The sequence below is a fragment of the Bombus vosnesenskii genome, unplaced genomic scaffold (genome assembly GCF_011952255.1).
Source record: "Bombus vosnesenskii isolate JDL3184/JDL3185 unplaced genomic scaffold, Bvos_JDL3184-5_v1.1 scf7180000014105, whole genome shotgun sequence".
In the NCBI taxonomy this organism is placed as follows: domain Eukaryota; kingdom Metazoa; phylum Arthropoda; class Insecta; order Hymenoptera; family Apidae; genus Bombus; species Bombus vosnesenskii.
Genome location: NW_022883371.1, coordinates 2746655 through 2770492, shown reverse-complemented (window position 1 = coordinate 2770492; position 23838 = coordinate 2746655). Strand labels below are relative to the sequence as shown.

The following is a 23838-nucleotide window of genomic DNA, read 5'->3' as shown; positions in this document are numbered from 1 at the left end:
AGAGCACTGCGTGATAAATCGTGTGCCGTAGCGACACGCGTTCTGTGTCCCGCGCGATCTCGGTCGAACGTCGATCTACTTTTATGAAGAAACTGTGAAATTATTCTTGTATCTCGTTATCCTATCAGTGAATAATCGCGCTGTAACAAGAGGAGAAACAGGCAATGATACGATTAACTTAATTTTTAAAAAAAGAAGACGATGTTCAAGAAAGGTATTTAAAATAAATAACATATTGTACGTTTTTACGTAACGAAAGGCAATTTTCTATTTGTGAGTCGCGTTAAAAGTATCAGAAATCGTTATTGTTATTATCTTTAACAATGGAGTAATAGCGGAATGTTCGTGTTTTATAAAGGATTGATTGAGTTCGTGGTCGCATGTAATGATCATGGGACTCTTTCATTGCAAGATATGCACGTTTCAACTGATAATTGTTTCAAATTAGAATCACGCAATCATGTGCAGTAATTTTCACGTTATTTCCGTGTTAAATTTACGTGTGGTTACCTTAAACATATGTCAGACAATCTTTATGCGAGCCGCTACCTTCCTCATATGTATGAAAGAGTATTTTTAACATGTGACACGTGGTTCTATCTTCTTGTCATGGCGACGTTATTGTCATTTATTACTCTTTGAATTCTCAGGATGTCACGAAGCGATCAAATGAGTCCTATTGAATGACGATCGGTGAACGTTGTGTTTATAAAGTTCGTTGAATTTGAGAAGATATAACCGTAGAGAAGATGACGAGGAGACACAGCTTAGCGGAAATAGAGGAGTCGAGGAAGGAATTAAGGTAAGATCACAAACGATCTGTATTACCAAACATTACAATAAAAAATATTTTTCGAGTAAAAAATATTGTTCCGTATAAAAGAAAAAAGTAAACTTGAGCGTATTATGGCGTTCTTGTTACTAAGTATAACACTTTTTATCTGACACTGAGTTCCAATGAGTTAATCTAACGTTTTATCAATGAACATGACCAAGCAATAAAAGTTAGAAACGAAATAAACGGAGCAGTTGCTCAAAGATATTGTGCAATTTCGTTACTTTGTGTGTACTTGTTTTTGCTAAATCACATTGTATAATGCTTAGCGGTTCCTATAATAGCCATAAATTGTCACAATTGCATGCCACTTCCCGATAGTCCACCTCGCTTGTTTTATGACCCAGATATATGACTCTCCGAAGGATGTTTAATTAAGTACTGTCGTATTACAGGAGTTTTTCTTTTTTTATTTTCTATCTTTCTTTTTTCCTCTTATAACGCAAATCTTTCTTTTTGTTACGTAAAAATATTGAATGATAGCGGCAACATAAAGATTAAATAAAAACCGACATAAAGATTAAATAGATATTTTATAAATATTGTCACTGATAATTTTTGTAGATTTTTATTGTGTAGGTAGTTAGAGATGCGATATTGATATCACGATTTCTATTGAATTTTTTATAGTCCTCCAGATAGCAAATACATACTATGTCGTAAAATAATATGGAACTCTTAATGTCGTAATATAATGAACGTATATAAAGTAACGTATTTATTGAGTATTCTATACTTCTTATAGTTTAAAAGTATATTTTAAATATTAAATAATAAATTTTATTCTTTAAAAATTTCAAAATTCACTTGTAGTAAAATTTCTTTCATCATCAAAAAACCTGATAATCTATAATGGCATACGGAAGATAATAGTACTACTAAATTATTTCGTTGTAGTAGCTTATAAATATATGCATGTAGATACGTATATCTATTAACCTTTACGTCATTTAAGTAATATTCAACTAAAAGTTTACATTTTACCTTTTTACTCTAAGAGGTTAGATAAATTTAGAATAATTATCGTCAATAATTGTAAAAGACTTTAACTTGTGACAGTTATTTGTCATTTAAATCATAAAATTTACTTAAAACTTTACTCGATCTTTTAATTTTGAATGATTGGAAAAACGTAGAATGAATGTTGTCAGTAATCGTAAAGATGTTGAAATTGCAATGGTTATTTACCTTACTTGTTAACGTTTTGAAATCGTGTATGGTACATGCTACACGTCGAATGGAACAATTCTGTGCCAGTGGTGTGAAACGCGCAAACTCGAATTGATTTTCTCCGGTCAGCTGGTGTTGTTCATCTTCCGACGATACGGTTAATTTTACGCACGATTATCGATGGATAAATTTCTTTCGTAACATGAACGATATACATCAAGAATCCTCGACAAAACGAGACGAAGGTCCGTGTGAGAAAAGTTGAATGTGAATGGTGATAAAAAATCGTCTGTTTTTGACGGTAAGTGTCAAATAATGCGCTAAACAACAGAAACTAGATATACGTGAGTGGTAGGTGGTGTAGCCTCGAAACGCGACGTGTTTACCCGAATCGTCCAAAGGTGGCGACAGTTGTTTGATGTTTTGGTAACGGTTATTGTCGATATTGGTCGATAACAAGATCGTTAACCATTACATTTTATGATTCCTCTTTGTAGCAGCGAAAAAATATGACTTCCTCACCTTCGTCCAGTACCAGTTCCGCATACGCTAGTACTGACGATGTTCGTCAGTATTACAGTAACGATAAACGAAATTTCGTTGGTTCGGACGATGTCGGAACAACTCGGCTATTGCGTTCATATTCACCTCATCGTAGCAAAGCGGGAAGATTCTTTGCGACACTGCGAATCGACAAGTGAGTTCTGCTCAGGTCCTGTGAATTTAAACAAGAGAATTGCGCGTCGCAATTTGTTTAAAATTAAGCCTAATATTTTTCGTTTCTGTTTTATATAAATTTTGCAAAAAGTAGATGGATAGATATTAAGTAGTTTATGCAGATGAGCATGGAATATGTATATAGACTTATTTGAAAAATCTGTAACTGTTAATTTTTAAATCAGCCTGTTAACCGCGTCATCCCTTCACCAACAAGTTTTTATCATAGGCTAAAAATAATAAAGAACCATAAAATTAAAAGATAATGAAGAAGAATCAATTTCAATTAGTTTGATTTTGGTCTTTGCAAACAAATATCTGCTAATCTTTGTAAATATAATATAATGTACGCGTAAAAATCAAGTAATACATTTAAAAAATAGAGGATCTATGAGTAATAAAGTTATATCCAAGAAATAATAGGTCTGAATGACGAGATAATTTGTCTTTTCTAAATAACAGATTAAAATATTCTATATGTACATGTAGATTTCTAGATTAGCAACAGAGAGCACTCTACACATAACCTTCGTAATGAATTTGCTTTCACTATGCTGATTCATTTATAGATACCTTTAATCAATATTCTATATATTCATGCTATAAATAATATGTGTGTCACACATTACTGCAAAAATTGTAGTATATTTCATTTTATGCATAAGTAATTTATAAAAATTGCTTACGTTACAGAATTTTTCACCTATTGACAGCCACTTACAGCCACCAATTTTTTTGTGCTACCGGCAACTAAAATGCAAAGAAGCATCATAAAAAGTTATAAAATATCTTGTCCTTTTGTATTATAATTTTTCTATAAAATTTATTATAATAAAAAATTATATAAACACCTATCTTTAGAATAATTAAAATCGATTTTAATTTTTGTATTTAATTAAAATTAAAAATTCTAAATGTTAATAGTTAATAGTTATCTAACTATTAACTATTAACTATAATAGTTAACTATAAATAATGATTAACAAAATTGAGTGAAAAGTATTAAAAATTAGTAAAATTGATGAAACTTCACAAAAATTTATATATATTACATAGTAAGTATAAAATATCACAAATCGTCTAGATGATATTTGTTTAAAACAAATTTATTTAAGATTAATTAAATTGCGAAAAATATTTTTATTATTTATTTATTCCATAAATTCATATCAAACATATGGTTTTTCTATTTCCTATGTTAAGTTCATTTGGTTATTTATTATTTTCAGGTCCTACATTAATGCGAGAAGTATTATAATAGCAGGAATGATATTAGCCATAGTAATTGTTTCAATAATAGCAATCTGCAGTATTTATGGAGCCAGTAGGGACATAGAAATTCAAGAAAACGAAGATGTACCACCCGATCCGGAAATACTATTACCTCCGTCATGGAGCAAATTAAAAATTTTTAAACGTGGTGCCGTTTGTGCAGATGCTGCACAATGTGCTAGCATTGGCAAGTATGTAAAATTATATTGCTATTATATGAGGCATTAAGAACAAAAGTGGAGTAGACCACATTTTTTCTGAATGCGAGCTTTTAACTGTGAGCTTTTTTTTATTCCAATATTAATCTATTCCAATATTAATCATACAAAGGTGGAAAAATTCAGTTTTTTTCAAATTGAAGTCAGATAACAACGAAATCACTTATTGCACTGAATATCTTATGTCAACATTTATTTTATATCGCGAATTACTCAGTTTGTTGAATATAAAGATTAGTTTACTTTTGCTCTCAATACTTTAAATTAAATTACTATATTTGTGGATGTTTATACATTCATGGGACATTTTAAGATACACAATGTAGATAATAGACAAAGGTATATAAAATATCAAAAGTGTAATATTCATTATATCTGGTGAGTGAAACAAATCTTCGCGCGGGTTTCATTTCTTTAGTTGTGTTCATAAAAATATAAATTTGCATAAACATCCGCAGCCTGTGCATTATGTCTTAAAATATACGACTGAATTATTAAATAAATATATCATGTTCCCATAGATCAATTCTAGAAAAAAATGGCTCTGCAGTGGATGCGACCATAGCTACAATGATTTGCAATGGTCTCGTGAATATGCAAAGTATGGGTATTGGGGGCGGATTTTTTATGACAATTTACGATAAAGCCTCCAAGCATGCATACACGTTAACCGCAAGAGACCGTGCTCCGTTAGCTGCAAACGCTACTATGTACCAAGGGAAGCCCAAAGAGGCGGCATTCACCAGTAAAGCGTTCACTTCCTATATTTTTAATGAATAAGTAAAAGACTATGAAATCTGTATGTTCACGAATTTCATTAGGTCCGTTGGCTATCGCTGTTCCTGGGGAATTGGCAGGGTACTGGGAAGCTCATCAACGTTTCGGTAAATTACCATGGGTTGACTTATTCAGGCCCTCGATCGAACTGTGCGAAGAAGGATATAATTTGACAAAAGTTCAACACGATGGATTCAGATATAATGCAAAAAATATTTTAAAGGATCACGTATTAAAGTAATAATTCGAAAAACGTATTATAACTTCCATAATTAATTACCTATAAGCTTGAAGATAGAAAACACTAGATTTTTTCCATTTCAGGGAATTATTTGTAGATCCAAAGACGAACGACTTTTATAAACCAGGTTCGATTATTAGGCCCAAAGTATTTTGCAAAACTTTACGAGTAATCGCAGAGAAGGGAGCCTCAGAATTGTACAATGGGACATTGGGTAAACTTTTAGTACAAGACTTACAAGAAAGAGGGGCAATAATAACAATGAAAGATTTAAACAATTACAGGTATTTATCATTAAAGTACTTAAAAAAATACAAATTATCGACCATTGAGCTTTTTATTGAAATTATCTCTAGAGCAACATGGGATGAACCACTTGAGTCGAGTCTCTCCAATGGAATGAAACTTTTTACAGTCGATTTACCCGCTAGTGGAGGACTTCTCACCTACATTTTAAATATTTTTGATAGATTTAATTTTACACCTGATAGCTTAGCTGATTTTAACAAAACCGCACTTACGTATCATCGAATGATAGAAACGTTTAAATATGCGTACGCGTTGAGAAATGATATGGCCGATAAAGAATTTGTCGACATGGAAGAAGTGAGTAAACGACGTAATTTAATGAACAAACACGTTTTCTGTTATTCCGGTAGTTTATCAGAGATCTATAGATATACTGATACTCTATCAGTAAAATTTTTTAAAAGAGATGCGCATTAGATTTAAGAACATCATACAAAAGTAACCACATAACGTTTCATTGTAATTCTACTTGTTTAAGTTAACAAAGAACCTAATGTCGAAGACTCGCGCACAAGAAACACAAATGATGATAGATGATTATAAAACGTGGGATGATCCAGCGCATTATGGAGCGCGCATGTTGAGCAGCGCGAAGGATCAAGGAACTGCTCATGTTTCAGTATTAGCGCCAAATGGGGACGCAGTCTCAGCTACTAGTAGTATCAATTTCTAGTACGTTTATTTTTTAACATTAATAAACTTCTAGATGGAAGTTTTCATTAATTGCGAGGCTTTCTGGAGAAAAAGCTCATAAGATACAGTAGTGAATTGAGTAATTTGCGTTAGTAGTTCTAGTTTTTCAATATTATTATGTTGGAATTGATTATGATTGATAATAGTTCTTAAATAGTTCTTACTTTATTTTTTTAATTAATAATAATAATTCAACTATTTTACTATGTAAACAGGATCTTTTGCAAAAGGCTCAATTATTTTTATAGTTAATACACAAACAAATTTAATAACTAATTTTGATACTAAACTTAATATTCAACGTGTCACTTTTTAATAGATAAATTAAATAATTGCCTCTTTTATCAGTTTTGGAAGCGGAGTAGTTAGCGAAAGTACTGGAATATTATTGAATAATGGGATGAATGATTTTGGTATACCGTCAGCAATTAATTACTTCGGTATTCCACCTAGTCCGAACAATAATATCGCTCCTGGAAAAAGGCCTTTGTCATCTATGGTACCTTCGATCCTTGTCGATGAAAATGATGATGTAAGAATGGTCGTTGGTGCTTCTGGTGGTACTAGGATCACCACGACAGTTTCTCAGGTTAACATTTATCAATTTAATATTTTATCGGGCATTTCGTAAACATCGCATAAAGATTGTGTTAACATAAAGTTAATCCAGTGAATGTGTTATTTCTCAACTTTTCTATGTTTAGATAATGGCTAAGATTATATGGATGAACCAAACAGTGAAGGAAGCAGTGGATGCTCCTAGAATACATCATCAATTGGTCCCGCCAAACGTGTCATACGAGTATGGTGTGCCAAAGCAAATAATTGATGGGTTGAAAAAGATTGGCCACAAGACTGCTCGTTACAGAATTCGTGGTAGCGTAGCTTGCATCATTTACACTAAGAACAATACAGTATACGGGAATGCGGACTTCCGGAAAGAAGGAGACGTGTATGGAGTCGATTAAATTCTTCCTAATTAAAACAAATGATCATTGGTGAACCTACTAATATATAGATATATACATAAATTGCTGAACTGTTCTGGCGACTGATCGCAATAAGTGTTATTCAAGTTCCCGCGGTATTAAACTCTTCAACGTTTAATCACCAAAATATATAAAAATCTTTTGAAAGAGAAACTTTCCATGATAATGTTTGTTATGTGATGTTTTCTCTACGCTGAATTGTGCGAAATTAAAGTTCTTCAATAAATAATAATAAATATTTTACACACATTATTTCTTAATATCATTTTCTTATTATTATTATTATAATTTCTTTTTAATTACATTTCGATCTAGTTTAACTTATGAAATATGCTACATGAATGTTCAAAGTATTTTTTTATGTCTTTAACGTAATCGCGATCTAATTATGCTTATTGATTCAATGAATAATCACAATATAGGAAGTTTGTAGTAAACTCTTATCCGATCGAATTAGATTCTACCTAGTACTATCGATTCATGCAGAAATACGGGGTGTTCTACTATTAAGCAATCATTAAACTACGACAATAAATTTAATAATTTCGTAGAGTGCGATTCTTCCCAGTTAAAAATATCACGTAGTGAAATCAGCCTGAATTCAAACATAATTTTGGAAGTTATTTTAATCTCTTTTTATATTTTACATCAATATGTTCTAAAATATTCAAAAAACATCCATCCCATACATATTCGAGTCTTTGATTAATTACTTCTCGTAATGTATCTCATGCACTGATAATTCGTTTTAATACATATAAGTATTTTAGAAGCGAAAGTTACATCCAATTACGTTGCTGATATATAAATAATGAGTCATTAATCTGTACATTACTACATAAATACATTTTTTATATTTACAAAATTTATACATCATTCAGCTTACATATATTAATTATTCTAGAAATGTTTTTGTGAAATTTATTTCATATATTGTATATTTCTGATATTGCCCGTTATAAAATTTTTTTCTAGAAAGTTTTTGTAATAAAGGATTAATTATAATACCAGCGTCTAGATATATACTTTTGTAAAAAGAATAATTATAATAACACGGAAGTATATCTAAATTTGTTTAAAGTATTCAATATTATTATTAACTCGTAGAAAGTAATTTTCAACCTAATTCGAAAATTTCTAAAAAAATAATAAAGATTTAAAATAATAAAAATATTTCATCTAAATAAGACGTCTGCTTTTATGCGCGGAATGAACGTATAATGCTAAATATTCATAACGTAGATGTCGTTAATCTATATGTAATGAACTTAAGACTCGGCGATGGAATAAACGACTACATACATATTATTTTTCAATATTTCTAGCTGTGCGCTGAGGTAACAAGTTCAGATCGATTAACGGGATTTCACACGTATGCGACATCCTTTCAATGGACTATATTTTCACAAAGTCAATAGTTTCTGGTAGCTTCGATTGATCTTTTATTTAACATACTACGAGCAAATTTTTTAGTGCATGCAGTAGAAAACATTCGTATTTCCTTTTATCGTTACAAAGTAACATAAAAGTTGAATTTACTTCAAATACTAAAATTGAATGTGACCGTTTTGATCGATACATTTACAAGTGATGGTTAAATCATTTTTTATTGACAACTTTGAAAGACACACTATATTTCTGAGCTGAATCACAATAATCGTCGATAAAGTGAAACAAAATTTAAAAGTCATTGTAAATCCTACTGTATGAATTCGTAAAATTCCTCTCTGACTCTATGATCCTTATCTTTTTTCTTATTTTTTTTTTTTTTTAGAAAAACAATGTCCCTTATGTACTTCAATATAACGAATATTCTTTTTTAACAAAAAGAAATTAATTTGTAGTGCATGATAAGTAATTAAGATTAGAAGAAATGTGCTTCATGATAATCGTAAATAAACACAGATGTGTAAATGTATGTAATTGCGTTGCGAGACACGTATGTCGAAAATGCGGGACGTAGATACATGTGCAGACACACTGTTATAAGACGTATATGTATCACATATATACATGTATTTTTTTACATGCTGGGCAAAATTGGCAAGTAATAATCAAATGGGTTGATAATTCATACGTCTATATTTGAACCTCGTTATCAATCGGATTCGAGATACATATACGTACAAGTACAGTTAACCTGAAATGTTCTCAACATGGATACTCTACTGCGCATTTTTCACCTTATCATTTTAACTTACATCAGACTCTTACAAGGCAGCATACAAAATATACTTAATATCAACTGCTTTACCACGCCCCATGCAAACATTTTTGTACTGCTCCTTTTCCTCACTTCTCTTGAGATATATCAGCGATATACAGAATTTTGTGAAACATTTCGTTTACAATGGTAGGGATACCCCTAGAAGTCAATGTAACAAGCTGCCGATTGCGCGTGCGTAATAGATCAACGTGCTGTTTGTTGCCAAACATAGGATTGTTTCATAATAGAGATTTGGTACATAAATCCAGTGCTTATTAATATCTGTTACGTAAAAAAGTATTTTTTAAAAAGTAGTACATAATGTCAAATCTATTGAAACTCAGAACAATGCCTGAGAAAGTACATATAAAATGACTGTTGAATATATATTCAGTTGCCAAGCTAAGATGATACACTATCAGGGCTGTCTATATTATGCTACAAAATTACGTATTTTAAATTTGTTTATAAATTTTTAATGAACAATATTTGATGACATTAATTTTTGAAAGATTTGCTTCAGATTATACATATATTATGATTCGCATATGCAACGATATTCATTTTTGAAATACATACGTAAAAGACGTAAGAAATTCAAAACGATATAGAGTTGTTTGTTTAATAAATAGATAATGGAACTTTTTTTGATGACAGCTAATCTTTTTTATTAATCTCTGCAATCAGTAATACAGAAAACATTAAGTGTTTTCTAGAAATTTCAAATTCTAATATGCATGTTTTGTTCTTGAAATGTTACTTGTACGTTTTTCAATATATTAGGAAATTTACAATATGCTTTATCTCATTTAAACTGGATGATAGTTGTTCTACAATAGAAAATATGCAAATAAGAGAGGAATTTATCTCGTTAAAACGATTGTTATACCAGGCATTGAATATACTAGAGACATTACTGAGTGCTGCGCCTGCGCAGTAATTCTTGTGTAGCCTATATAACTAAGTGTAGTAAACTGCGTCCAAATAATTCGAAGTAAACCTGCGAGAGGCACAGTAAGAGAGATTTTTTGACTGCGTTTACGCTATTATTTTTCTAAAGCATTTGGAAACCAAGAACTATGTCTGACTACTACGTTGACGAATACGAACACTTCAACTACGATTACGACAAGCATATTTTTACCGGTCACAGTGGAAAACAGCGAAGCAAACGCGAGGCTCTTGCACACACAAATCATTTCGATCCGTGCGGCCATTCCAGAAAGATCCTGACCAAATTAATGAATTCTGAACACAACAAACGGAATGTTGGAAAGACCAAAGCATAAAGAGTAAGTAAAAATTTTTCACTTAATTATGACATAATTTCTAATTTAATATATTTGTTTGATTATGTTATTGATTCGAGTGTTGTCGGAATGGTCCGCAACCTTGGCCCAGTTTTTGTGTTTGTACATACTCTTGTTTCTTTATCTACGTGCAATTTTAAGTCGCAAAAGCGCATATTTTTCGGTCCAATTAAAACTCGGTGAAAGTTAAAATTCTTTCGCGTTTCGTTGCATGTTATAATGGTTTGTAAATATTGTTGTATTGTGATTTTGTATCGCTGCGCAATATCTCAGAGATGACTCATTTCCTATTTAAACACATGCTTTTTGTTTTATGTGATAATAAATACGTATATGAATGAAGAATGTATGTATAAGGATATGAAGTACGTATTTTTAAAAATATTAATGCCTTGAAGAATAGTTTTTATTTGTAAATATTTCTTTAGTATTAAAATCATTTTTTAGTAATCATTCGTATTTTTAATAATTTAATTATTATTTGTTTCAGACTCAGGGTTGCTGTCCAATTTTTGAAGAAAGTATTTGTCAATTCCAACATATTGAAGTTTTTGAACATCCTTGAATACAATAAACGACTTTTTCATTTCCTTTATTTTTAGTAATGCATTTAGTCACTGAACATAAATGCTCACTTAGGCTAAGATAATTAGTACTTACTACAAATATATATTTCATAATCATTATTCTTATTCATGTTATGTTGTAACTTATAGGGTATATATGTATGACTATCTTCTAGACTACTCGATCCAGAACTACCTGAACCTGGATTTCTCTTGATAGATTAAGAAATTAAATAATATTTGTATTGGATTCACACACTATACAAATTTTTTAGGTACAGTGCATCTAGTTATAAATGTTTCATTTCATTGGTATTGAAACACAATTGCTCAATTTAGAAATTTACTTTACTATGTGAATAGTAAACGTTTTATTCAATGTGAATATCGAAGAAATTTTCACTTGCATTTGTTTTCCAAGATATTGTAAGTTAAATTTTTGTTATATTCAAAAGAGCAATTTTGAGTTTACTAGAAAGTTGAAGTATTAGATAAAAAAGGTGACTGTACAATTTTGGTGAACAATAAAATTTATATTTATTAAAAAAAACATTTAAGTAGTATTAATTCAAATCTATGACCTATACCCACACTAAACATTAACACAAACATTACAAATAGGTGTCAAATGTACATTATGTTTTATATTAACAATTTGAAAGAGGGATGTAAAGAAAATTTCCTTTTTTATATGTATATCAATTATTAATATGTACGTGTACAGAGTGGTTGGTAACTGGTGGTACAAGCGGAAATATAGAATAAGAATTTTTTTTTACATTTTTTTTTAATTTTTCCATCGAGACAACGATCTACAGTGAGATCCGTTATAACGAGACGTGATAAAGTGCACGCGTACCGAGCGAAAATTCAAAGTCGATTTTCTCGAAAACAAAGTCTCAAACAAAAAATTTTTATTCTATATTTTCGACTTCTTTTTTCTCGTAGAATCACCCCCTTTCCGCTTGTATCACCAGTTACCAACCACCCTGTATATCTATATGTATATGTATTATACAATTAAGCATGTACGAATCACACAATATATTTTTTATTTTGTACAAATGCATTTTTGTAAAAATATTTGAGAAATGTATCAATAACTTCTGCACAATTTTTCAACACAAGTATTCTTGTTTCATTGAAAAATGAATTATATTAACTTAAACTCATTAAATTCTAATTCTTGTCTTAAAATGCCAGTTAATATAAATTCTGTCGACTGAACGGTAACAGTTTTAGGTGCTTTTGCAAGAAATTTCTTTGCATCTGTTAAGTCCTCTTTGGGAGAGATAATCACTGATTGTTGAGGCCATAACTTCGGTGGTGGTCGAAGCAAGGCTTTACCGCCGCATGAAATGATTATATCTGTAAAAAAATACATTTTTTAAAGTATAAAGAACTAAGATATATATGTTAAATACAATACACGTCTATAAATTATTAGTTTTAAAACATACTTTTTAATTCTAGTGGTGGCGGCGCGGTGTTCGGTGTTAAGACAAGTGTGTATCCCTTTAAAAGTTTATGTTCTTTTGCTTTTTCTAAGCTCTTTCCTAATTTAAAGCGGAATTTAGCTTCAGCGGCAAGGTCCTTCAATATGTAATTTTCTAATTCTATGAAACGACCAGCTTTTCCACTGTTAATCAACCAATCGACTGAAACTATTGGTACAGGTAGTGCTAAAGCACATAAAAATTTAACAGTTCTTCGAACTTTGTCTGTAACCAGTACAGTGCACTTTGTCGGATCCTCGACTTGAGATGCACCTATAAAGAAAAGGGACATTAATTATGACTATGGTTAGTTTTAGTTATAATTCTTCTGCAAACAGATCGGATACATACCCAACTTTGTTAACAATTTATTATAATCGTTACTTGAAATACCCGTAAATAAGATTTTATGCTTTATTTTGAATGGTGATTGTGCTGCAAATGAAGAAGACATGCTTCTACGTGTTCTATTGGGAGTTGAAAGTACCGATGTAGTTTCGATACTGGAATTAGTTTCTGAAATAGACGTCTCTTCTACGAAATCTTCTTTTTGTCGCTTGTTTTTAGTCTTTCCTGTCGTCTGTTTTTGCTGTTTCTTTCTGAAATTATTCCTTTTATTCGCACTGTTATTCGAAGTAGTTTGATTTGCGATCATTTCTGCGCTTTCTTCTAGGGAAGAATCCACAATTGATTGTTGACTTCGAGTTAATCTAATCGATAGTTTGCCATTTCTTTTTGTAGATTCATTTACCGTAGTACTAATTATACTTGAAATATTTTTGGAAACCTTCGCTCGTTTGCTCCTTAATGTAGGCACTTCAAAATGTGTGTTATCAGATTCGGATAAAATGGAAGAGGTACTGCTGATTTCCTTGTTATCTACATCCGTATTAATATCCGTATTTCCACGTTTCCTAGTATTTTTCGCTTTGGTACTTGTATTTCTTTCCGTATCTTCCTTTCTTTCTATATTTGAACCGGTATTTTGTTTTTTGAGCGCACTGTTCATGATCATTTCTATCTCTTGGGATTCTTCACCAATTTGAGAACTAATGTCGTCCGCTACAAGCTCAGTTTTTTTTGTCGTCTTTCGTTTCGGATTTTTTCGTGTTTCTACATTTTTGGTAGTTCTGTAATTTTCGTTACTCGAAATACTTGAAACAATTCGACTGTCAGATGTCTGAATGTCACAAATGACATTTGTAAGTCGATTTTGTCTGATTTTACAATTGTTATCGCTTTCATTCACCAGTTCAGTTGGAGTACTTGATATCGACTCTGTTGGAGTAGATAGAGACATTCTTTGGACTCTTACTATTGCTTGTTTATCTAAACTTGCTTCATTTGATATTCTTCTATTGTTCGAACCATTTATACTGTTTGATGAATTTTTTTTATCAACATTTGCGGAATTGCCTTCATCATCTATTGTATTCTTCTTTCTACTTTTATTACTAACAGGCTTATCTTCATTAACTTCATTCTTGCGCTTTTTCGAAGTGTTACTATCAATCGCATCCGTTGTGCTAAGTGATCTTTTTCTAACGCGTGACGCGTTTGATACATTTTTTTTCGTAAGTTCAGCGGGTGCTATTTCAACCGGTACTTCCTTTTCCACCTGAAAAACAGACGAACGATCAGTATTCTCTTTGCTAGAATTACGAGTTCTTCTGTTATTCGAAATAGGAGGACTTTGTCTCGCTTTTTCTTGCGAGTGAATAGAGGTTACCGATTTTAATTCTACAAAGGAATCGCTTTCTTTAGATTTACATAAATTCTTTGTCTTTTTTATCAATCTTTTGGATTTTCTGCTAGTCCCTTTTTCATCATGTTTGCAAACAGGTATCTTATTAATATCGAAATTGTTTGTATACGAATTTGAAGAAGTTTCCGAAATATTACTAGAATTTGGCTCGCTAATAGTATGATAAGACACAGCGTTTTCCATGTTTCTACAAGTAGACGTTCTTCGCGACGATTTTCGTAAAGCTTCTTTCTTTCTTGGCGCAATTTTTACAGATGTTTGTCTTCCCCGGTTATGATTAATATTTATTCTATATTCAGAAGATGTTGTTGATGTGGGACTTTCTGGATTTGATAAAGTACCTGAAATGTTAACTTCAGGTAAACCAGCTAATATATCTTCATCGTCGCTTTGTAGTGCTTTAGAGGTTTGTTGAATTTGCTCACAATCGATTGATGTACTCGATGCTTGATCATCTATATTCTTTGAATATTTATTCAATTTACTCGTACCATTTTTAGATATATCAGTTTCTTCTTGAATCATTTTAGCTATGTTTGATATTTTTGATTTCTTTTCTCTTAATGATATTGATGTTGATGAATCTTTAATTGTAGATTTAAGTGTTGATGAATCTGTAGATACAGATTTTGAAGTTACTGGGTTTTTAGGTATGGATTTAGGTGTTGATGAACTTGTAGGTATAGAGTTCGATATTGATAATTTCATTGCTTTCTTATCTGTCAATGAGTTACTGTCCACGTTAGACTTATGATTTTGTGTGGGAGATATATTCTCACAATCTGACGATTCTAACACATGTTCAAGAACTTGTGTTGATATTTCTAATTGTTCTTCTATACGTTCTTCCTTTATATCTGCAAACATTGCTTTCAAATTTCTTTCTACGCTATCATCTAAGTTTACTCTAGCCAATGCTTCAAAGTTTGACTCGTTTTTTCTCTTACCAGAAATTGATGATACAGACTTTTGCTTTTCGATATCATTAATTGGTTGAGTACATGCCATTTCATAATCGATGTCTTCAATATTACATCTATCTGTAACATTTAATACCAAAGGATCTAAAGAACAAGGAGGTTCGTTATTGCTCACGTCTAACGGTTTCTTTTTAGTGTTAATTATCTGGGTAGGTGTATTGTCTTCTATTTCAGTAATATCTTCTTTATCAAATTTTTTATTGTTTCCTGTTGAAATAGTACAACTAGCCTCTCGTAAGGAAGATTTATTTGTTGAAAGAACTTGAGTTGGTGTTATATCATTGAGTTCCCTTGTTTGTATTACATCATTTATTTCCATATTATTTTTCATTTCTTTCTTATTAATTACTTGCGTTGGGCTATTAGAATCTACTTCACTTTCATATTTATTATCTTTTGGTTTTTCATTAGATTTGGGCGATGAATCTTCGTCCTTCCGATTTACTGGTTGAGTAAGCATATCAAATAGATCATCAGAGTCTTTACTTGAATTAGCACTGTTCTTTATTTCTTTACTCCTATTAAGCTGCGAAAATTCTACAGCCTGTTTCATTTTCACAGCTATTTCTGTAAAACGACCTTCTTCATCCGTAATTGAATCTTCGCTATCAGAAACTCGATTGTTTAAAGACTTTTTACTTTCTTGACTATCTTTGTGCGAATACCTCTGAAACACAGCCTCATTGTCGGTATGATCAGAGTCATCATCTACTAAAGACGCCTGAAACGTGTATTTACGTTCACTTAGGCTTCTAAAGGCATCTTCGTCACTTTTATTGACCTGTGTCGCAGCTTCAAATATGTTCTCATTATCAGTGCTTTTATTGTTTACATCGCAATTGTTGTTTACACATGAAGTTTTTATTAAAGTCGGTGATTTTGATTTTACTTCATCAGACAGATCGTCATCCTCAATGAAATCTTCTAATTCTTTTGGACCAAGCAAATTTCGACTCATCTCAAGTTCCGAAGTTTCATCTTCGCTTGTTTCAATTTCCTCTAGACGGTTTTGCAAACCTTTCTCAATACCTGGCAATTTCTTATTCTGATTCTCACCTTCATCAGTGTTATTAGGATTGGATGTGCTTTCATTACCCTTATCTTTTTGTACTACTGTATTATTAACATTACTTCTCACCTCATTCGTTAAATTTCCTTCCTTTTCAATTCGTGTTGCTTCAAGTTTGTCACTATCTCGAGTTTTTAAATTATGAGTATTAATCTTCTTGGATATTTTCATATCCTGAATATTTATATCGTACTGCGTTTCTATATCATGAATATCAGTAACTTCTTCTGGTGCTTCTGCTTGCGCTTGTATATCGTGCATGTCAACCTTTTGTTCCTGTACAGATTTTGTAAGGTTTTTGATGCTGCGCGAAATGCAAATTTTTTGAGTGTCAATATCCTCAATGTCAACGTCCGTTTCATCATGGAAATTAAACGAGAAATTTTGTGTTTCCATATCGTATATACTAATTCTTGATTCACCTACGTTTTGTTTTTCTTCTACATCGAAGTTTTGCAAGTTATCTTGGGCGTCGATAGAGGTATTCTGAATGCCATTTTTCTGAGTGCTGTTAGTAGCGGTCTTCGGAGGTAACGTCGGGTGTCGAAATACAGACTTTTCCTCCTTATCTTGAGTGGCAGGAATTACGGAGACATTTCCCACAGTGGATGAATTATCCTACATAAAGAATACATATTTGTTAATATATGTATACTTATATTTGAGATAATATATAGTAAATCTTTCAGTTTTTTCCACAAAGCAACGCTAGCATATCTGATGAGTGAAAATAAAGATGGACTCATGTACATATGCTTCATTAAGAAGTTATAACAAAAATACAAAATAATAGAAAAGTTTTTCATTTGATATAATGGCCAAATGAGAATAAATTTTAACAATGAATGCTGGAAAGGATCCGTTCTTTGGTTCCTAAGTTCATCAGACATCATGTTACCATAAATTCAGTCGCGAGGAAATAAGTATATTAAGCATATTAAGTAATAAGTTTATTATACACATTAGAAATGTATCCATTAAAATTGAGGCATTTAGAAGCAAATGAATCCAAGTGATATTTTTGAAATTTTCGAATCAAGAACAGATCGTTAAATCGTTAAATATTCGTTTTAATCTTACAAATAATTTAAGTAATCCACTGTTGTATAAAAGCTTCATTTAAAGACTAGAAAAATTGACTATTAAGTAAATAATAATATTAAGTAAAATATAATAAGTTCGTTCTATTATAACATTATTTTTCGTATATCCAACAATTCATAAACTAAAAGATAAAATTCGTTAGAAACTTGCATATATGCTCCTTACTATACATGTGACAAGCATTAAATATATGTAACTTAATTTGTTTTTTAAATTTTAATAACATGATACCATATATTCACTATATTCACATTATGTGAGATTTTTTTAGAACATTTGAATTTCAAACGTAATTTCCTCGATATCGGAAAAATTTCACTTGCATCCCTTTGGTTTTAGGTGCCTTGATCAAGAGGAAATTCATTTAAAATTAAATTCTTCATAGAAGTCAATCCAATATTTATAAAACCGGACAACATTTTGAATTGGAATTAATAGAGATATCGTCAAGCTATCTTTATCCATTAACAATAAAAAAACCATTTGGTATACAGTTTTAATTATTTATATGTTTATATGATATTTTTTTCTCATTTCTATTCACAGAATATGCTGATATCATTCCGCATAAATATCTGTGACATTCTCTATAATATATTTGCATTTGATAATATACTTTATAATATATTTATATAATGATTCATATAATCACGAAATCAATGATAATTACAAATGACGAGTCAGGTGTTCCTGGAATGATCGTTTGCTGTGCCTTCTGATGATTTGCCGCTGGGGTTTCTGGTACTAAAGAATCTTCCATCGAACGACAGATTTTGAAAATTGCCCGGACCGTGCCAAACTCCAGCACGTCTTCATTTTTCAACTCGTAGCATCGATTTGGCCTGAGAATTGTCTATAGAGAAAAAAGAAAGAAAGAGAAGAAACATTAAATTATGCTGAAATTTTGTTATGTCAGTTAATAATAATATCGGTAAATAATATGCACAAAGCAGATAAAGCAAATATCCAGTATCTTTGAACAGAAATATTGAATATTCACTTTATTCAATTGAATATATAATTAAACACGTTGATTTGTTAGTTTCAGTAATTTCAGATGTTAAACAAGAATGAATAACTTTCGTGCAATCCGAATTAAATTGAATGAGAAACTAAGTACCTGCTAAATAATTGCTAATAACAACTACCATCTTAATCTAATCTAATCTAAATTAAGATCTAATCTAATGTATCTGTTGTTAGGAATCAATTAAATGTAACATATAGATAAAATTTACATTACGTTATTTAATTTTGTTTTATTAGATGAATTCAGGTCACAAATCCACGATTCAGTTCCTTGACAATTAGCTTCGATTTCCGCATGTTTCTTTGATACCGTCTGTAAATTAAATTAATTTGCTTGTCTATAGTCGTTATTTAATACTTTAATATTGACGATAATCTTTATTTTTAGTATATTATTTGTTAGTTCGAAATGTTATGCCCATTATTAAGAGAGAGATTGATGACTTAATTAGAGAACTTTCTTTACAATAAAATTAATTGACCTGGTTTAGCTACAAAAATCCATTGCGTAGGATAATTAGAATTAGAGAATTAGAAAATAAGGAACATACATAATTATAAAATTGTTAAACTACATATCTACGTCTATTTTTCTAATTATGTCATCGTTATCAGGTATCATATCATGTAGGAATGTCATATCTTAATGTACACTCCGTGAATACCGGATAATATAATTTATGCAAAAATCATATTATCTCAAAAAATATGATTAGTTTGGATGTAGAAAATACGAACAGAACAGATTCACTCCGTTTTATTATACAGCTTTAAGTAAGGATATTCTAAAAACTTTATACGAGAAACAAAATTGTTTTAATGCATCAATATATGTTTGTATCGAATTTTTGAGTAATTTCTTTGTTTGATTAAATTTGAAATAATGACAAGACAAATGTAAGTAAATATGTATTTGTATTAATAGGTAGCCTTATTTAAATAAAATTTCATATTTCGATATTTTTATTAGTATCAATTTTTAATATTTCTAATAGTACCTTATCTTTAGCCTTCAAAAATATATTTTTATCAAATCTATGTAAATTAAAATCATCTATAATCAAATAATTTAATATACATTTTAATCAGGGAAAACTCATTAAAGAACTATACCTATTTTCCGGTTAGAAACAAAATCGGGTACTTGTACACTCCTCGTCAAAAAAATAACCCAGGTGTGTTATCTTTAATTTCTCAATGACACATGTAAAGTTATTCGTCTGTAACATATACTATCAAATCATTATGAGCTTAGGATATGCGGCTTGCTAGGATTAAGTCACAATGTCGCAGATGTTTGTATACAACAAAGAGAAACTGTTCCATACTAAGGTCGAAATGATAACACACTCTACAACAATAAATTTGTAAGTATGGGACGCGAAAAAAAATAAAACTCAAAAAAGCAAATTCTTGAACTAAAACAGCAACAGTTATCAGTAGCAAAAATATCGAAAGTAAGAAGAAGAAGTCTTAGAGTAATACACAATTTCTTAAAAAATGTTAAAGATTACGGCAAAAAGAAAAGTACTGGTCGCCCGTCGCCGTCCGATCGTGATAAGCGAGCAATTTTGCGTGTAGTTTCCAACTCGTATTAACGCAACTCGCGTTAACAACAAAGCAAATAATGGAAAAATCTAGTGTTAGTGCCAGTGTTTCAAGTGTTCGTCGAGTTCTACTATCCTGCAAAGACATTAAGAGGCTAAAATTGAAAAAGAAACCTTCGTTAACAACGAAACACAAAGCAGAACGTTTACCTTTGCAAAAGAAAGAATGTATTGGAAAAAATGGAGAAGGGTATTATCCTCAGACGAAAAAGATTCAACTTGGATGGTCCTGATGAGTTCCAATATTATTTTCATGACATAAGAAAAGAGACAATGTCAGCAATTCGACGACAAATGGGAGGAGGCAGCGTGATGGTTTGAGTTATTTCGGCAAGACAAGTTTCAAGTTCATCAATGGGAGAATGAATAGTGTCCGATACATAAATTTTAATAAAAGAAGAAATAGATAATCATGCAGTACGCATTTCTGGACCTGATTACATCCTTCAACAAGATAATGCATCTGTATACACATCAAGATTGGTCCAATCATATTTTAATGAAAATAATATATCTATTTTGCTGTGGCCTGCACGCTCCTCGGACCTTAATATTATTGAAAATTGCTGGGCAGAACTTGTTCACGGCGTATACGTGAATGGAAAGTAGTATCGACACGTACAAGAATTAAAAAATGCAATTGTACGCGAATGGGATACGTTAAGTCAAAATTATATCCAGAAACTATATAAATCGATACCAAATCGTATAATAAAAGTAATAGAAAATAAAGGGGATGTACCCATTATTAAGTAAGTATATATGTTTGATAAGTAATTATTGTTAGTTACAAGGAGGTGTTATTTCTTGGATTGTAATTACACCCTTCCTAGAGAAAAGCATGTTGAAGTTGCCAAATTCATAAGAAATCATTACTTTGGATGAAAGAAAATTGATGACACAACGATACAATCCTTGATTCAAGTAGCTAATGATAGATTCTTTGTTGTTGATAGTGAGAAACCTGCCAAATGCAGGCTAAAGTTAATCGACAACCTGTTTGATATTACTATTATATATCTACAGAGGCACATACAGTGTCAGTGATGCCATAAGTAGAACTACTAACGATTATGGTATATTATTTAGATCTTATTTAGATTATATTATCTAGGCTAGAACTTAGAAAAGGAAAAGAAGACAAGTGTACTTATTTGATATTTTATACAGGTGTGACTCATGCATGCAACGCATTCTTTGTTGTAGATACTCAGTATCTTCATCCCACAACAATAACAGATGATATTAAAATGCAATGAATGTTGACCGATTTTTGGGTATCATTTACAACAAACGAGTAAATATCTTTAATTGCGCATATTAAAATGATTTAAAAGAATCTTACTTATAGCCATTTATGTTATATTTTATATATGTATATCTTTTAAACTGATCAGGGTGTCAAATATTGGTGGTGTTCAATGGCCAAGATTAAATCCAAATGAAAAGTTATTTCATTATTTGTATATTGCCGGATCAGATAAAATTCAGATGGGTAGGAGCATAAATTTTGATCAAAAAGATTTTTGGAATTCTGTTAACTTTAACGAAAATAAATTATATACTGCATCTGATATATTAAGAGAAGAATTATAAGAATATTGTCTACAAATTTCTGTTAAATTACATAAATATTAAAATTGCATAAATTCAAGATTAATAATGATGTTTTTATTTCTACATTATTTAATATATCATATACATAGCAAAACAATATGAAAATATATGAAAGATAAAAGTACAAATGTTTAAATATAATTTATATGATATAAAAATATTTTATTGGCAATTTTATTGCGATAGCATATTAAAAGTGATCACTTTTTCTATTTAATTTGAATATACTTTATAAGCATTTGAGTATGTTCATTTAAAAATAAAGAGATTTAAATATATATACATATAGAGGATTACTTAAAGGTTACTCACCGGATTATTTAATACTACATTGCAATCTGGATGTCGTCCAATTTTTGTAATTCCTTCTTTGATTTGAAATGTTTTAGAATCAATAGATAACACTCCAATCTAAAACATAAAATAATACAGAGTTAATATGAAAAATAAAAGAGAAGTGAAAGAAACAATGTTAGTCTAGAAAAACGTTAAAAATATAAATATTGTTAAAATAAAATGTTATGAAATATGAGTATTACTAGAATATTAATATTGGAATCGTAAGTATTTGATTCATCTTTACCACTATTTCACTTTGTTGAGAAGAATAAGAAATTTTTTGTGTTGGTGTGGAATCATAATCTTCGTAAATTTGAGTTGCTAGGATATCCATTCTGAAGACAGCTTATTTGGATGACATAAGTTATATGTAGTTTTTAAATATTTCCCTTTTTTTTAAGATTATGAAATTTTTGTGACATAACCTCATTTAAGACGTAGATGCTTAGAGGATTTACTAATAATTATAATAGACCAATGAATGCTTGATTAAACAAGAAACATGCACGTACAACCACACATGAATGCACAAATCGGTATATTATTTATAACAATATTATAACTAAATATTTAGTACGAATAACACTGAACGAGAAATATTGTACGCTACAAATGACGGATGCTACCACAGTGATGGTACTATAAACATTATCATATGCTTATTTTCGCCGATTCCCTCCACTGGTAATTTAATTATGTATAACACAAATATAAGGTTGATGACATAGGAATAATGGGAATCGGGACCACGGTTGTATATACAAGTTTACAAATTCCCGTGGAGGCGGTAAGGCTCTTAGTGGTCACAAGATACTTACCGTGTCGGTAAAGTATCTTTAGTTGTTCGCGGGAAAAAAACTGAATAGCGGTTGTTAGTCACCTGTACATATTTTGCACACGGTTTTAGGAGTCAAAAGGACGGAGAAGGGCCTTTTGAGTAATGACTGCAAATATTTATAATAAACACTAAATTTTTGCTGATTCTTTGCACTTCTCACTCAATTACTTTCTCCGACTGCTTAATGGGTTCTGTCTGACGGTTCCTCTCTTTCCTAAGAAAGCGACGCTTTTGCTGGCGTCCACGCGCCTTAGGCGGGTTTCCATTTGTCACTTGGTTATAGGTTATTTTAACTACGATTAACCTGCTATACAAGTGACCAGGATTTGTTGTGTGACGCCATCGTGTAAAAACAGCTCGAACCTGGTTGTCTCTGTCTTTTCCTTTTTCTCCTTAATTAAGGCGGTCGCGTACTCGACTCACGAATCTTTGAATAGCATCTAAGGAAAAAGCAATAAATACCAACTTTTACGTACACGATTATTATGTATTATTTTCTATGTAAGCAATGTTTAATAAATGTCATATAATATAAACATCTTTTTCTTTATTAAAAATAACAAGCGGGTTTAATGTTCAATCTACCACTTCTTTTGCAAAAGATTGCGCGAGTAGATTTATGTCTAAATATCGTGCTTTCCTTCTTTACGTCTTGTACGAGGTATATAAGGACGTAGCTCGTAAGGTAAGG

The 23838-nt window shown here is 30.9% G+C and overlaps 3 protein-coding genes across 6 annotated transcripts; 2 read left to right on the top strand and 1 right to left on the bottom strand.

Moving 5' to 3' along the window:
- On the top strand, positions 1-7296 carry LOC117239721 (scoloptoxin SSD14-like). Of its 4 annotated transcripts, none has more exons than XM_033505523.1 (10): positions 1-214; positions 651-802; positions 3952-4185; positions 4734-4957; positions 5034-5226; positions 5314-5514; positions 5587-5836; positions 6018-6211; positions 6581-6821; positions 6937-7296. In XM_033505523.1, the coding sequence occupies exons 2-10, from the start codon at positions 750-752 to the stop codon at positions 7198-7200; spliced, it is 1854 nt and encodes a 617-aa protein (XP_033361414.1). In that variant the 5' UTR covers positions 1-214; positions 651-749; the 3' UTR covers positions 7201-7296. The 4 variants fall into 4 exon arrangements, with proteins under 4 accessions (XP_033361414.1, XP_033361413.1, XP_033361410.1 ...); XM_033505522.1 differs by lacking the exon at positions 1-214 and adding an exon at positions 2503-2702 and having other exon boundaries at positions 674-802; XM_033505520.1 differs by lacking the exons at positions 1-214; positions 651-802 and adding exons at positions 2106-2306; positions 2503-2702.
- Positions 7297-10403: 3107 nt separating this feature from the next.
- Positions 10404-11850, top strand: LOC117239723 (nuclear protein 1). The gene is made up of 2 exons (XM_033505529.1): positions 10404-10719; positions 11226-11850. The coding sequence occupies exon 1, from the start codon at positions 10507-10509 to the stop codon at positions 10714-10716; it is 210 nt and encodes a 69-aa protein (XP_033361420.1). The 5' UTR covers positions 10404-10506; the 3' UTR covers positions 10717-10719; positions 11226-11850.
- Positions 11851-12370: 520 nt separating this feature from the next.
- LOC117239720 (mediator of DNA damage checkpoint protein 1) lies at positions 12371-23093 on the bottom strand. The gene is made up of 7 exons (XM_033505518.1): positions 22554-23093; positions 22283-22381; positions 18961-19059; positions 18388-18570; positions 13151-17231; positions 12764-13072; positions 12371-12671 (listed from the first exon to the last, which is right to left on the bottom strand). Exons 1-7 carry the CDS (start codon positions 22641-22643, stop codon positions 12457-12459), a joined length of 5076 nt encoding a protein of 1691 aa, XP_033361409.1. The 5' UTR covers positions 22644-23093; the 3' UTR covers positions 12371-12456.
- Between the last annotated feature and the right edge of the window lie 745 nt (positions 23094-23838).

Coding starts and splice junctions, on each gene's coding strand:
- LOC117239720 (XM_033505518.1), bottom strand. CDS start 22,643: ATGGATATCCTAGCAACTCAAATTTACGAAGATTATGATTCCACACCA. Junction 18,571..18,960: donor ATAAAACAAAATTAAATAAC/GTAATGTAAATT, acceptor TTTTCTCTATAG/ACAATTCTCAGGCCAAATCG. Junction 17,232..18,387: donor GAACACCTGACTCGTCATTT/GTAATTATCATT, acceptor TTCTTTATGTAG/GATAATTCATCCACTGTGGG.
- LOC117239721 (XM_033505519.1), top strand. CDS start 2,277: ATGGTGATAAAAAATCGTCTGTTTTTGACG. Junction 4,186..4,733: donor CAATGTGCTAGCATTGGCAA/GTATGTAAAATT, acceptor ATGTTCCCATAG/ATCAATTCTAGAAAAAAATG. Junction 6,212..6,580: donor ACTAGTAGTATCAATTTCTA/GTACGTTTATTT, acceptor CTCTTTTATCAG/TTTTGGAAGCGGAGTAGTTA.
- LOC117239723 (XM_033505529.1), top strand. CDS start 10,507: ATGTCTGACTACTACGTTGACGAATACGAACACTTCAACTACGATTAC.